Source organism: Martes martes (assembly GCF_963455335.1).
Source record: "Martes martes genome assembly, chromosome: 14".
NCBI lineage: Eukaryota > Metazoa > Chordata > Mammalia > Carnivora > Mustelidae > Martes > Martes martes.
In genome coordinates this window covers 25020452-25036672 of record NC_137902.1, presented here as the reverse complement: position 1 = coordinate 25036672, position 16221 = coordinate 25020452, and the positions used below count along the sequence as shown (strand labels likewise).

The following is a 16221-nucleotide window of genomic DNA, read 5'->3' as shown; positions in this document are numbered from 1 at the left end:
AGCTCCCTGATCTGGGGCTTTTAGCCATTTCTCGGGGCCTCTTTTCCTTCCGAACCATGGGGATAAAAATACTTACCTCGTCTTCTCTGTAAGGTTGTTTTGAGAGTGTAGTGGCCTGTAGTGCCTGTGAAAGGTTTTGGAGGGGGAGGAAGGAGGCCCCTGGGACAGAGGGAGGGAGTGGGTGATGGGGACAAGCTGGGGACTGCAGCAGCGTGGGCTGTGGGGCATGAGGCAGGAGGCGGGGAGCCGAGGCCCCTCCCATGGTCCGCCCCCAGCCCTCCTATCCCTCCCACAGTCTGTGCTCCCATTTTGCAAAATCAGCCAGAATCCAGGCCCTGAGGAAGCCAGGTGCCTGCAGGTCCTGGCCAAATATGGTGACCCAAGGCCACTTCTTAAACGCTGAACCTGCTTCTTGTTTGGTCCAGGTGATATGAGAAATCACGTAATGGTCACACAGGTGCCCCTGACTGTAAGGAACCCCCAGACAAGAGACACCCAAGTACTACATAAAAACACACCTGGATAGAGTGAAGGTAGCAAAAGGATTGGGTCCTAACACAGTCTCTTTTATACTTGAGTTAGTCCAGAGCAGTGAGAAGTGGGTTCAATTTGCCCAAATCTAGTCTCAAACCACGTTTCCAGGAATCCTTCCCTAGTGTAAAGCAAGTCCCACCCATTCAAACTAATAAATCCAGAGTGGGCTGTGAGCCCAGGTGGAAGAGACAGGAGAACAGCCAGCGGCATGGTCTCCTTCGAGAAGGAAAGCCAAGCCAGAGCTCAAGGGACCAGGGCAGGGTCACTCACCTCCCCGGCCTCCACAGCCTAAGCCCAGGGGGGCCCCTGGGAGGGGAGGAGAAGCAGGGACCCTGCCAGGGGCCCTGAATGGAATGAACACCCTGTCTTTTCCTGGTCCTTCCATTCTTCCAGCTCTCTGTGTCCTTGAGCCCTCAAGACCTCCCCCTCCTAGGGAATTCTATTGTCCTTCCTTCACTGTAGCCCTGAACAGGTTCTCCAGAAAGCCTGGTCTTTCCTCCTCTTTTATACAACTAAACTTTGCACAGGGCTGAATTTCTTGGGTTTCCTATAAGCTCCATTTCTTTTCCTTGATTGACTAAGCTGCAGGGAAACACAGCCTCTGCTCTCAAGCCAAACTAGGGGCTGAAAGCTGGTAACTGTGCCACTTACCGCAGGGAGAAGGAGCTGCTTAGTTTGCCAGGAGGGGCATATACCCCCTGTCGCAGGCACTGCAGAGCTCAGATCTTGACAGCAGCCCAGCCGGGCTAGCAGTCCTTTGCAAAGAATAGTTCCTTTACAAAGTAGTAGTGAGGCCTACGTGATAAAGTCACTTGAGGGGGCCTGAAACAGGCTCGGAGAAAGCATGGCATGAATTAAGATGGCTCAGAAAGAAAACAAGCCATGGTTCAAACATGAATTCCATTCTGAAGCCACGCGGGTGCCAGCTTGGTGACATGCATGATGGTAAGACATGCACCCGCCCGCTCACATGCTCAACTCCTCGCACCTGATCCAGGGTGAGCGGCAGCCTCCAGCTCATCAGAAGTCCTCCCAGCACGAAAAAAAAACATTATGCCCCTGGACTGCAGCCGTGAGGCGTTAAGGTGGCCGCTCAGACCCCTGGCCCTGCCTCCCACTGTCATGGTCTCCAAAGTGGGGCTTGCCTCAGGTGCCTGTGGCCCAGGCCACCCCACAGGGCCCCACACTGGGAAGGGCCCTGTGCTCGGCTTCATGCTGTTCTCTCATTTGAAATCTCGAATCATTTATGAACAAGAGGCCCCATAATTATGTAGCCGGTCCTGCCCAGGGCCTGAGGTTTCAGGGCTACAGAACTCTGAGCTAAGTAAATAGAAGTACTCAAGAATAAATTTAGTAGGACTGGATTTCTGATGCATATCCTCTCATAGACAGAAGGCAAATCCTAAGTGGGAAGACAGGCCATTGTCTTGTCTCCAGGTCCCGTCCCAACCAACATCTCGGCTTCTTGGTATTCCAAAGGCTAGAAGGATGCATGTGGGGACTCAGGACCAGAGAGGGCAATAAATTTGCCTAAGATCACACAGCAAGTGAGTGGCAGGGCTGGGGCTAGAAATTGTACCAGTTCTCACTTTCTAACACTCATGCTAGGCACGGTGCTAAACATTTTCTGAGCTCTAATTTCATCCTTACGACAATCTATAATTTACAGATGCAAAAAGAGACGTCTTCCGAAGGCCCAATAGTAAGACCTGAGCCAGACTTGAGCTGGGAATTGGGAACAAAGGGGCCTAAAATCGGGGACTTCATTCTCTGGATTCTCCTCCCCCACTGGCCAAGGGAGGCTCATTATTTCTGTCGGGCTTCCCTTTGTACATGCAGCCATATTCCTACTCATTTTGCTCTCAGTAAGAAGGGGTCTGCCTCCTTTCCCAGGAGCTGCCTTTCCTGGAATCCAGACTCTGCGTGGGGGCAGCCCAACCCCGGGGAGGAATGTGCTGCTGACCCTCGGGCCACTGAGCTGAGCAGTCAGAGAACAGTCAGCTTCCCTGCTCAGGTGGGGAATGGGGTGGGGTGGGGGCTTGGGCTGTGCCTGGAGCCCTTCCATAGCCCTTAGGGGACTAGGTCCAAGAGCACCCACCCAGGCCATGACCAGGGCCTGCAGAGACAGCCCAGCACCTGTGGGTATGGGCAGAGGGGCCCTGGAAGCCTCCCAAGCTCTGCGACTGCCCAGAGGGGGCTGCTCTGCCAGAGGGCGGCAGGCAGATCTGCTGTTGAAAAGACCCAAAGCATCTTGGTTGAAGACAGGTGCTGTGGTTAGTCAGAGGAGCCGTGGGTGGGCAGAGGACAGAGGGGTGCCGGGCGGGGAGGCCAATGGGGTTCCAAGCCCCACTCCCAGCAGCTGCTGCCTGACCCCACAGCAGCCCCTTGGGCTGGGTCTCCCTCTCAATTCTCAGGTTCTCACCTCGCCCCACACCAGGGTGGTGGTGTGCAGAAAAGAGACAAACTTAACACTGTTCCGAGTTCCAGGATCCCAGCCACCTCCCCACTCCCTGGGGTGGTCTGCCTTGGTGGTCCTCTCCCACTTATTGGGCTATCCCCCTCCCATTCCCCCACCCACCAGCTCCCCCAGCCAAGGCCAGGATCTGTGAGGATGAGGCAGCATCAGAAACAAGGAACAGCAGAGTGGGTCTCGGTGAGCAGCTGCTGGGTCCCTGGGTCCCCAGGCCCCCGTCCTCTGGTCTGTCTCCCTGGCTCAGTCTCCACTAGAGCCACGACTGAGTGAGTGATGGAAATTAACAGCCAGTGGACCCAGGACCCACATTCCCATCCCAGGGCTACAGAACGTGAAATGTCTTGTCTTCTCCAGACACAACTCTTGCGATCCTATCATCAATGAATCAACCGCCAATAATTTAATGAGCATCTACTATGTACACAGCACGGCACCCCTGGTGATGACCAACTCTCCACCATCTGTCCCCAAGCTTGGGGCACAGGGACACAAACACTTACCCACGCGCTCCCGCCTGTGTCAGGAGTCACAGGGGTGTGGGAGGGAGGCAGTGGGGCCCCCTCATCCACTTGCCTGGCCCTTCAAGTGCACCGTCCCTTCCCGAGGCTGCCCAGACCCAACTGGAGGGCAGGCGGAGGCCAGACACAGCAGGCTGTACCTCGGGCGGGGGTCTGCAGGGGGTGGTGAGGCAGGGAGGAGTCCTAATGGCCTCACATCTGTAATGAGACCCTCTTCTGGGGCAGGACTCACAATGCTTCAGTTGACATCTGGCTGGACACTGCCATCATCGGAATGGGACACGGGCAGGGGCTAGAGGCAGCATTCATTCCTGAGCTGAGATTGAGGCTGACCCATTTTCCAAGTTCTGTCAGCCTCCTTCATCTTGCCCTGGGCAGGATCTCTGTATCGTTCACTGACTGTGTCAGCTGGTTCAACAATGTCTGGCTACTGCTATAGTCCTAGCAAGGATCTGGCACATAGTAGGTGCTTAATCAAAATCTATTGCGTCTCTCCAATCAGATCTGAAGTTCTTTCAGACTCTTAACCCTGTCAGCATCCTCACAGTATACCCTGAACAGAGTAGGGGGTACCCAGTAAATCTCTAGAGGCTGATGGAAGGGTATATACTCATTACACTCAGTCCCAAGGGCTCTGTGGGGAAACCGAGGCCTGGATTACCCCACTACCCTGGGGTCCTCTTGGCACCCAGGGCCCTGCATATTCTCTAGTCCAGGTTATGTCCCTTGAGCCACAAACAAGCCTTCTCAGGCCAGGATGAGACCCTGAGCCTCGCTTGTGCTGGGCAGAGAGGCTCACGGAAAGGCCCCCCAGGCCTGGCAGAATATCCCTGGAAGGCTCTGGCCCAGCATCTGCTGTAAAGCCCTTCAAAGAGATTATTTAAAAAAATTTGTTCATAACCAATATGGTCTATGGCAAGATGGATGTTGCAGGAAATGGGAGTCTGAGCAAGAACAAGGGGCTTATCTATCCTGTCTGCTGGGAGCAGGGCTCAGCAGGGCTGAGAGCAGCCCCCCGTGGTGTGTGCCGGTAAGCCCTGGGCCTCTCCTCACCCCCATCCCTCTCTTGCTCTGTGTGGGTCTGGACCAATCTCCTGAGCCCTCAGATGCCACGTCAACAGAGCAGTGTGAGTGTGTGTTTGCGTGTGCGTGTCTGTGTGTGTCTGTGTGCCTGCACACACATCACTGCTTGGGAAATCCCCACATCTGGCTCACACGTGACTGAGCTATTCCCAGCAGGCCCAGCTGGGAGGGCCTGGAGGACAGCAGAGGGTCAGGAGTGTGTGAGCTCTCTGGGGAGCACAGAGTTAACCCTTCGGCACCAGAGCACAGGATCTTCAGCTAATGTTGGGCTTCTGTCCCCAGGAGAGGCCAGGAAGGAGACTGGTGCCCAGAGGGGCCTGTCCTGGCTCATTACACAAGTGTGGGGAAATGGGGTCCCCTGGTCTTCACCTGCAATATGAAAGGGCTGCTTTTTTCTCTGCCCTGTCAATCATGGTCAATCATCAACCACTGGGGAGACCCCCTGGCTAGAGGGTCCTTCCCCAATGGGGATCTATTGGTCAGATATTTAATGAGCACCTCTAGGTGCTGGGCACCTGGCTAGGGCGATCATGGTGCTGGAATTATATGCCTCTCCCTTTCCTTCTTCTTCTTCTTCTTCTTCTTCTTTTTTTTTTTTTTTTTTAAAGATTTTACTTATTTATTTGAGTGAGAGACAGAGCACAAGCAGGGAGAGTGGGAGAGGGAGAAGCAGGCTTCCCGCTGAGCAGGGAGCCTGATGTGGGGCTGGATCCCAGGACCCTGGGATCATGACCTGAGCCAAAGGCAGACGCTTAATGACGGAGCCACCCAGGCGCCCCATGTATGTTCCTTTCACAGACAAGGACATGTGTCCCCCTGGAGACAGCTGGAACCAGAGTCCTCCTGATGATAAGGAGAGGGTCAGAGGTGGCCCGTGGGGCAAGTTCTCTCCAGCCCAGGCACATGGATTAACTTTATAATTAGAGCTTTTCAAGCTTCAGTGACATTAATGAATGAGAGGCCATCTGCGACAGCGTCTCTGAAACAGCGCCACCCAGCAGGAACTGCAGGGACACGGAAGACGTGGCACCACGAATACTGAGACGGTGTCCAGATGTCCTCTGCACAGCTGCTCTCCCTCTCCTCCAGGCTGACTCACTTAAAAACCTCAGTGAACCGGGCTGGAAAGCCTTGCTCGGCACCCCCAGGCGGACTCCCTTGCACTCGGCCCCACCTCCACCACAGCACTTGGATGTTGTGTCCTAACTGTCCTGAGGACAGGGACCTCATCCTACCCATCTTGGTACCCCACGACTTCCACAGCAGGGCCTGGCTGAGCAGGTGCATGGATGGTCGCTGGAGAACTCGACAAGGCCGCCACGACAGAGCCACTGAGGTCAAATACGGGCCTGGCAGAAACCAGCTCCTCCCGGCTGGGGGCTGGGGGGCTCTAGGCCCAGCACCCCTTCAGAAGCCGGCTTCCTGTGGCTTCCCCAGGGGGAGAGCTGCCACGAGTGTCCACTGAGCTGTGCGCTTAGAGCAGGGAGAGCAACCAAGTTCATCCATGAAGCTGAGCGAAGGGCGTTCTGTACCGCCATGTGATCAAATGCGAGCGAGAAGCGGGCGGAGGGCTCCTGGCAACACGGAGGCCCCGGGGAGGGATGGTGCAGGGCAGGGAGCTGACACACAGGAAGAACTTTCCCATCCAGGGTGTTACAGCTGCACGTTCGCTCGGTGTCCCCGGGGGGCCACGGCCAACGTACAAAGACAGTCTTCACTTGGCCTCTCGTCCCCAGTCGGTCATCACAGCTTTATAAGGACCTCACCCTCCTGCCCGGGACACTTCGGCACCCAACCCTGACCTTCTTCCAACAGCCCTCACATCCCTGTGGGGTTTCCTCCAACACTGCACCCGTTAGCCAGAAGCAGCGTCGGGGGAAGGCTCGCCGAGAGGTGACGGCTCCTCCTTCTGAGCACAGGGACGTGAAGGGACATGGACATGGCCCACTTTCCTCGGTACAAAACTCCAGTTCTAACCTTAACAAATACATCTTCATCCCAGCTGCCTGGGTCACGTGCGGCCACGACAAGATCCAGGGGGCAAAGCAGAAAGAGTCCGGGAAAAAAAACTTTCTTTTTTTTTTTTTTCTTTTTCCCCTGCAAATGTCTAATTCTTACTGAAACGCTGGAAAATGTTTCTTTGCCTTCACATTTCAGAACTGACCAATTATAAGAAGGCCATGAGCCAACTAAGTCACACACGCCACATTTCTGTTTCTAAACAAAGTAACCGTAGATCAGAAAAAGGTGCTAACACAATAAGTAATGCACATTTCCCCCACATCTTTGTTTTTCCACTGGCTTCACCATTACTGGAAATGCTGTGTCTTCTGTCACATGCCTATAAACCAAAGAGCCGAAGTGAGGAACACATTATTTTCTGGCCGAGGGCTGCGGTGGGAAACATTTCTTTGCTGGACCACAACGTGGGTGTTTCCTACCCCCAAGAAGACAACCTTGTGGAAAGAAAAGGCAGACGGGAGTCTCATCACTGCCTCCTGATGAGGCCAGGAGGGAGACCAGTGCTGGGCAGGCCCCTGGGCTGTTCTCCAAGCCCAGACCGCTGGGCCAGCGCTCTCTGGCCCCCAACAGGCCCCACTTCCCCTTGGTGGCCCACCGTCTCCCCGACTTGGGAGACAGCTGAGTGCCCCTTCAGGGCCAGCCCCGTCAGTCCTCAAGCAGCCTCACTGCCTGTCTACCCCGAACACTGCCATCAACCACAAGTATGACCCATCTCATACTTGACCCTGGCTTGATCGCCCAATCCCCGGAGAGCCCGTTAACACTGTGAATTCCTGGGCCCCACCGCAGAGAGGGTGAGTCAGCAGGTCTGGGCAGGGCCTGGGGACTCCAGAGCACACCTCTAGCATTTTCCTTGATGTTTAATTCAGGGCCATCTTTCTAGCACTTTCCTAGTACAGGAAGATGGGAGACAGCAGCAAGGGGCAGAATAAGACGAAGCAAGCAGGGCCGAGGGCAGCCAGGCTAGCTGGGGGTGGGGCAGGGGAGGTCAGGAGCCCTGCCTGTGCCTGCCGACCTGAGCTCTGTGTACAGGCCAGTAGGGCAGTGGGGCCGTGCTGCCTCCGGGTGTGGGAGGGGAGGCACAGACACACACGTGAGCAGTGTGTTCACTTTCTCCATCCCATCACTGCCACATGGGCTGCTCATGGCACTGCCAGATCAATCAGTCTCCTTTCATTTCCAATTAGTTGGCTTTGAACTCCGGGGGTGACATCAGGCTGAGGACCCAGAGCCATGAAAATAAGAATTGTGTAAAAACACCAGCCCCCGTGAGATGTGCCAGAAGGCGATGGCTTCATGAGACACGTTCACTTTTGGAACGGGTTATTGGAGGGTGCCAGGAATGTCTTGGCCGAGTTCTCCAAGCAGCCTGGGCCTCTCTCACTGACGATGGGTGGCTCGGGCAGAGAAGAAAGCCTTGGAAATTGCTATGAAAAGTCTTTGCTGATCTTGTCTCCAGAGCTTCCTTTCCAGACTCATCTCCTGTCATCCCCTCTCCTATCCCTTTCTCCACTTCCACCAGGCTGGACACCTCTCCTTACCTCAAATTCCTCACCCTGATTCCAGCCTCTGAGTCCTTGCTCATGCCTGGCCCTCCCACCAGGGGCAGCTGCCTAACCCCTGCACATCCCCAGCCTCCCCCATCTTCCTAGCCCTGTCCCCTTCTGGTTGACTCCCACAGCTTACGGATTGCAACCTGGCCTGTCTTGCAGTCGTTAATGAGTCCCTGACAACATCCTGCTTTCTCAGTTGAACCGTGAGCTCTGTGGGGGCAGTGACAGCAATCACTTAAGAGAAATGAAAGCCTCTAGGAGAGCTGCCCTCTGGATGGGGAGTGAAGGCGGCTGCTGTCCGCTGTGTCTCTGTCCCCCTCCTCCTGTGGCTGGATAGGGCCTTTATCTTGGGGGAGGACAGTCCCAGAGGCCTTACAGACCTACTTTCTCTGCATTGTAATGGCCCTACTCACACTTCCACCTAGCTCCAAGGCCTGGTGACAATGTGACCAGTGGGGGACCAGTTCTGCCCACTCCCACCTTGGACAGACAGAGCACCCCCCTTAGGGCCTTCCTCTACAGGAGGAGGGGAGACAATCTTTATAGTGGCCAGTACTTATGGGCTTTAAGCAAATCCACTTCATTAAAAACCAAATTCATCCTGTAAAGAAAACTTTTCCCCAATTAAGAATCCCTTATGACCAGTAAGTTCCCTCTAGATGTCTCAGTGTAATGCTCTTGGGGCAGCCCCCATTCCCCAGTCTATGGACCCTCCTCCTAGAGGCCTTCAGAACCCAAGTCCTGGTCACCTGTGGATCCCCTAGGCCTTGGCTCAGGATGGAACAGACTTCAGTGGAAGAGGTTTGGATCAGAAGGGCCAGATTCGAATCCTGGGTCTACCTGGCCAGGTGACCTGAGGCAAGTTCCTTAACCTACTTTCCTGGTCTATAAAATGGGGACAAGACCCCCTGTCCAGGTTGCTGCAAGGTTTACTAGCAATTATGAGATGGTGCACACTCTACCTTTTCCTGTCTGGTTGACAGGACCTGCTTCTTGGAGGAGGGCAAATAGCAAAGCCAGGGGTCTCTCCTGTTGGAGAGCTGGATACCCATGGGACTGCCTCCTATTCATAATAAAAATGAAGATAGGAGTTCAGGTTTCGGCGTCAGACGTCAGCAAGCATTTACTGTGCCAGTCGCGGTCCTGGAGTTAACACTTCATAGGAAGTCACTCGTATTCAAGCCTTAAACAATCTGATGAATCATCGTTCCCACTGCACAGACAAGGAAACTGAGGCACAGGGAAGTTAAGGACTCGCCTAAGACCACACCACTGACAGGGTTGGGACGTGAAACTAAGTACTCTGGCTCCAGAATCCAGGTTCTTAACTCTACCAACGACTCCACAGTGGCCAGGTCTAGCTTTCATCTTCTCTGAGGTCAGGCCTCGGGCCTGGAAAATAAATGCTTCAAGTGGGTCTTTCAACTCACGGACAAGAGGGAAGACCCACTTCTCCCCTCCTTTCAGAATCGATCAATACTTAAACCAGTAACAGTGGCAGCCACCATCATTGGGAGCTCGCTGTGTGCCAGGACTCTGCTACTTCGATCCTTACGTTTAATGAGACCAGCACTATTTTTACCCCCATTTTCCATAAGGGGGTAAAGGCATAAGGGGGTCAGCGGTTAGGCAACCCGCCAGTCACAGAGCAAACACATGGCAGAGCTGGGGTTCCAACCCTGTCCATCTGATGCCAAAACCTGAACTCCTATCTTCAAGCAATATGCTTCTGTGCCTGCCAGAGGAACCCGGATCGTATTAACTCCGTCCAGTAATGCAGATTTTACGATCAGTAAAATGGAAGTCGGGCTGAACTCACTAATTTTCCAAGGAAAAGTATAAAGTAAACAGGATTTCAGGAGGAACATCAACACTTGCCCAAAAGAACAAACTTGCCACACTCTTGAGCAACCTCATTTGCGTTCAGACAAGACGAAGCTCCTCACGGGACCGCTGGAGGGTCTGGAGCATCAGGCCTCTGCGGGGCCGCGACCCGGGGCCAAGAGGAAACCGCAGGTTCCGTGGCCACCTGCCCCCCCCTGGCGGCGAAACTCGGAACTCCACAGCCAGAACGGGGAGAGAGGCAGCTTCCAGAAGTGAGAGGTCTTTGTCAGGTCTGAAGAGCACCCTCTGCTCAGGGGAGAGCCTGCTCCAGCCCCCTCTCAGCTCGTGGAGGAAGCCAAGCACCACGACTGACAACAGGACCTCCCTACCACGGGGCCCGAAGCCCCCTCGCTGCATCACCTCCAGGGACCCTCCTCGCTTGGCAGCAGGCGGCAGCTCAGACGACGTCATTTTAAGGGCGTGATGGCCAGTTTTATGGGTCAGCCTGGCCAGGCTCCAGTTCCCAGTTACCCCACCATTCACGCCTCATGTGCTGCTGTGGAAGGTATTTTGCAGATGTGACGAAGTCCATGATTCGTTTATTTTGAGTGAGATCATCCTAGCTACTTGGCAGGGGGTGCTCAGTCAGCTGAAGGGCCTTGAGGGCAGAGCTGAGGCTTCCCGGAGGAGGAGATTTCACCTGTAGACTGTGGCGCTGGCCTGCCCTTGGACCTCCGACTTGTAAGCCAATTCTCTGCGAGAAACTTCTCGATGCGTAGCTCCCCCTGGGTCTGCTTCTCTAGTTGCTCCCTGACCAATACAGCAGAACCAGTGGGAAGGGGTCGCCCCAAGGTCACATGATTGGCAAGTAGGGCTGACTGCCGCTCCCCAGCACCCACAGGAACCGCTCGCGGCTTGGACCCGATCATACAAGTCCAGGCCACACTGATGGCCGCTCGGCCTCCACTGCTGCTGGAATTCTCATGACCTCTCACCTATCTCCTTTCCTGGTCCATCTCCACTCACCAGTCAGAAGAATGCTTCTGAGATCTAAGTTAGATCATGCCCCCCATCTCCTCAGAATCCCTTAGTGGCTCTTCAAAGTCAAAACCCTTGAAATGGCCTGAGAAGCTCTACGTGGTCTGTGCTGCTTCCCCCACCCCCAGCTACCTCTCTGCTCTCACCTCCTACCACCTTGCCCTCCACTATTCTCCATCCCAGCCACAAATCTCCCTGCCATGCCTTGAGCATTCTCCCACCCCAGGGCCTTTGCACTGTCTAGGCTTTTGCCCTGACAACTATCCCTCAGGTACCCATGTCTCTTCCTTGTTTCCCTCTAACAGGACATTCTTATATATACACAGTTCATCACTCTGGCGGACTGCAAACTCCTCGAGGACAGAAAGACCCATCCCTGTAACCACAACACCAAACATAGCACCTGGCCTACAGCTGCTGGCGCTCAGTAAGGCCAGCGGAAGTCTCTGGTCTCCAAGCCATGTTTGGTCCTGCTGTCCCACCTTTGCCCAAGTGCTGTCCCTTGATCACCGAAGTTGCCTGTTCTCTGCCCCCAACCAGCAAAATTGCTCCTCTTCCCAGATAACGTCCCCTGATTTGAGGCTGCAGAGAGCCTTCTGTCCTGACCCACCCCTCATCCACACACGTGTGAGCTTGCACATTCAACCAGCATGGGGGTGGGGGGACCCCGCCACTAGTGCAGGCCCTGCAGCAAGGTCTTCCCTTTCAAGGTGTTGGGACACAGATCACAGCCAAGAACACCTACAAGATAGAGTGTGGTCAGTGTTGCACATGGTGATAGGAGGGGGCAGCTAAATACTGGAGAATCAGGGCTTCTCTGAGGTCACAATTAAGCTGAAAATGTTAAGAAGAGGCAGCTGTGTGAAACATCAGGGAACGGCATTCCCGGCGGCAGACCAGCAAGTGCAAGGCTGTGTGGAGAGAACAAGCCTGTTGTGTTTAAAGAACGGAAGGTGAGAGGCATGACAGTCCAGAGGGCGGGGCGGGAATGTTGGGCTGGGTAGGCAGAAGAGGGTAGAGCCTGGGGCGGGACAGCAGGCAAAGGGCTAAAGCACACAGGGCTTGTGAGCCGGATTAAAGAGCTTATTCTGCATAGGATGGGGCAATTTAAGCAGAAAAACACATGATTTGATACTTGCTTTGAAGAGCTCGCTCTAGCTGTGGTGTGGAGAACAATGTGGAGGGGCAGGGGTGGGAGCAGACAGATCAGAAGGAAGCTGAGGTCTTCCTGAAGAGAAGGGAGCTTCCAACATGGTAGGATGGAGGTCGGGTTGGCAGGGGAGAGAAAAGAAGGGGTCAAGGGCCACTTCTCGATGCTGGGCCGGGGCAAGAGCGTGGATGGTGGGTGGGATGGGGAAGATGTGGGGAGGAGCAGGTTCAGTACAGGGGAGGGAGCAGAGAAGTCTGAGGCCGTACTGCCTTCCAGTTTCAAGGTCACCGGTCCTGCCACTTCCAAGAGGCTGTAAGCTGCCTGAGAACTTTCTTGCTACCGACTCCACCTTCCCCAGGCCTGGCTTCAAGTCTTAGATCTATGCTCAATAAGAGACACCTCGGAGGAGGAGACCTGGGGCTTTGGGGACTAATATGTGAAAAGTGATGACCAGGGAATAGCACCCATGTTCTTTGTGCACGCACTGCTAGCTGGAGTGACTCTGGGAAGCTCTGTGAACTTCATTACGGAGCAGGCTGAACATGGAGCCCTGAACATGGACTCAGATCCTTGCTTTGCCACAGACTGGGGGCAGCCAACCTCTCAGAGCCTCAGTGTCTCATCAGTAAAATGGGAATCCCATCACTCATATGCAATGAGCCTCTGGACAGCAAATAAGAAAACATATGTGAAGTTGCCAGCCTCTAGGGGATGCTCAATAAATAATAGGGGCTGGCACTCTGGGAGAGCTTTCTAGGCTACAGGCAGTGTTCTAAGCATGCTTACAGAGATTAGTTTGTACAATCTTCATTATAACCACATGAGGTGTGTATTAGTCAGTGTTCTCCAGAGAAACGGAACAGAATGTGTATATATAGAGAAAGAGACTTATTTTAAGGAATTGTCACACGTGATTATGAGGGCTTGGTGAGCCCAAATCTGATGGGGTAGGATAGGATGGTAGGCTGCAGACTCCGGTGCAGTTCAAGTCCAAAGGCGGTCTGGTAGCTCGATTCGTTCTTTTGCGGGGAGGTCAGCCTTTGTTCTATTAAGGTCTTCAACCGATCGGATGAGGCCAACCCATATTATGGAAGGTAATTTGTTTGACTCCAAGTCCAGCAGATGTCCATCTCATCCCAAAACTACATTGATAGAAACATCCAGAAGAATGCTTCACCAAATATCTAAATACTATGGCCCACCACTGACGCATAAAATTAACCACTACAAGGTGGGTATGGATACCATCCCCAATTTACAGAGGAGCAAACAGGCACAGAGAGGGTAAGAAATCTGCCCAAGGTCCCAGAGGAGGGATAGCAAGGCTTGACATTCCTGCTGTCTGGCTCCAGAACTTGCACTTTTAACCATGACACTAAGTGGCCATTATCATAAGCCAATGTAAATTAAATTTCTCTCTCCATCCTTTTCCTGGCCTGAGAGTGGAAAGCAGAGAAACCAGGGGAGGTCCTCCCTGGGTAAAGCAGCCTGGGTGGGGCCCTGCCTTATTTAGGAAGCAGCACAGAACCTGAGCCACGGAGATGGTGGGGGGGATGGGTGGTAGGGGGACCTGAGAGGTTATCTGGTCCCTTGACTTTCTAGAGGGGAAACTGAGGCCCAGAGTAGAGAAGGGACTCACCCAAGGTCCCAGGGCTTCAGAAAATACTTATGACTTCCAACTTATACTTGAGTTATTATGTCCTAGGGCTACCCCACATGAAGTCATTTAAACTGCTACATGTGAGGTAGATAATATGTAGAAAATGAGGAAACTGAGGCAGAGTTTAGAAACTTGTCTAAAGTCACGCAGAGCAGAATCTGAGCCCAGGCACAGCTAGTGCACTAGACCTCTGAGGCCCAGGCAAGGTTCTTGGGTGGGGGTGGGAGGTGCTGTGACAGAACACAATCCCAAGCGTGCCCCTCCTTCCCAGATCTCTCTGCTCCCGCCCCCCCCGGAGCTCTGACTGCAAGTGACAGCGGGCCCATATGCAATATACAATTCCTCAGGTTCCTAATGCAGCCTCTCCCTTCTGTTCATGCAGGAAATATCCTTCTGCACCAGTGGATGGGCAGACCTGAGACTCCCCCACCCTGCCCAGCTCATACGCACATGCACATTCATCTCTTTCCACACTAGACACCTCCCAAACAGGGACACAAACACACATGAACACAGACTCTAACCAGATACATCTCAACACAGTGGCACACACACTCAACACCCGAGTGCCCTAAGGAGTTAACATACGCTCACGGCATACAACCGGGAAGACCCACACATGTCCACATACAGCCCCACCTACACACATGCAAACCCCCCCCCCCCGTACATAAACCAGGGTACAACTTTCCTGGTCCCAAGAAACATACCATCAAGCACTTGCACACACAAAACATACCAAGCCATACTCAGAAACACACATGACATACAATTCCATGAATCCCAACTCACATTCTAACCCTCATATATGGGCGCACACACCTCTGCAGATCTGCAGGTCAAGGCACTTTAACGGTTATCTTCCCAAGGGACCGATAGCTAGAGCCACGTGTTAATACATACTCCCACACCCCCGAGTGCCAGAACCCCCAGATGGCTGCTGGTCCCCTAACTCACCACCCCCATAAATATGGGCAACACATATGTCAACACAGATCGCTCAGTCTGCCACCTCCCCCTGCCGCCCCCCCCAGCCCCGCCCCGCCGCGAGACACACAGTCCTAACTCCTAGGGACCACCCTTCCCCAATGACCTGTGCGTCACCCACACCCAGGCATGTGCAGAACCCCGCCTCCCCCATCCGGAGAGAATCCTTCTCTGACCCCAGCACACAGCGTCGGAGGACTCGCCGGCCTCTCTCCCTGTCCCCACCCCCTTCGCAAACTCCGGGTGGACCCGGACACCTGTCAGGCCAATGCCAGGGCGGGTAACCCCCCTCCCATTCCTGCCTCTGCTGGGATCACCGTACAGCCCCCACCCCCGCGGCAATGAGAAAGCGCTTAGAGGTGGGGGAAAAGGAGAAGGTTTGCGTTGCAGGCGTTAAAAACTCACAGCCACTCAAGTAGGACCCCCTTGTCGGTCCAGGATCTCACCTTCGCACGGGGAAAACCCTGCGTCTCTGTTAACCCCCTCATCACCGCTGCACCACCGGAAGGACCCAAGAAGTCACAGCAGTGCCCAGTAATAGGCACAGCAGCCCGCGGGGGGTGGAGGCAGGAGCCGGCTGCCAGGTTCGTGAGACACCCCCATATTCTCCCATGCACCCACCCGCATTCCCACGGGGAGAGCCTGAGGGGCTCCGTGGGAGAAGGGGAAGGTGCGAGTACCAGAGAGCTTAGGGGCCATGGGCTGGGGAGGGGGACACCTGAAGGGAACACTGGGCGGCCGGCAAGGACAAGCCCCCCCTTAAGTCCTCTGCAGGATCCGAGAGGTGCGAGCGCCAAGCGGGAGGGGAGGTTGGAAGGAAAAACGCCCGGAGGCTCCCTTACCTGATTTCCTCTTGGAACTGCCATAATCCCTGAAAAAGAAGCAACAACAGATAGACATGGTTAGGGCCGGGTAGGGCGCGGGGCTGCGGGGCTGCGGGGCTGCGGCTGCTGGGCTGCGGCTGCGGGGAGCCCACCGGCCGGCTGCGCTCGGTCCCCGGCACCACCGCTCATGTGATCCCAGGCGGCCCGCGAGCCGCGCGCTCCGCAGCCGCACGTACTGCGCGCCGCGCCTGCCCGCGGGTCCCCCGCCAGCCCAACCCCGGGCGCTAGCCGCGGGCCCCGCCCCGCCCCGCCCGCACCCCTGACCCCGCCCCGCCCCCGGCCGGCCAGACGAAAGGATCTGGGGTGGGGGGGCACACCGTCCCGGTCCTCAGCGGGTGGGGGAGGGCGGGGCAGGTTCTCACACTTTGTAAATAGGGAAACTGAGGCCCGGGGCGCCCGCGCCCCTCCCCTGCAGCGCTTCCCCTCCCAATTCTTTGCACCGCTTGCTCATGCCCACTCAGACTTCCAGTCACGACTGAAATGTCACCTCCTCAG

General features: G+C 55.0%; 1 protein-coding gene across 4 annotated transcripts in view; it reads right to left on the bottom strand.

Annotated features, from left to right (window-relative positions):
* SH3PXD2A (SH3 and PX domains 2A) overlaps positions 1 to 16221 on the bottom strand; it is a gene marked incomplete at both ends in the record, with an annotated part of 227730 nt that overhangs the window by 60640 nt on the left and 150869 nt on the right. For 3 of the 4 annotated variants that reach the window (XM_080823066.1, XM_080823068.1, XM_080823067.1), the window contains one exon: positions 15685 to 15713. In XM_080823066.1, coding sequence (XP_080679192.1) covers positions 15685 to 15713 — 29 coding nt within the window. Of the gene's footprint in view, positions 1 to 15684; positions 15743 to 16221 lie in introns of those variants that run through there. The other variant, XM_080823069.1, reaches the window with a different exon arrangement.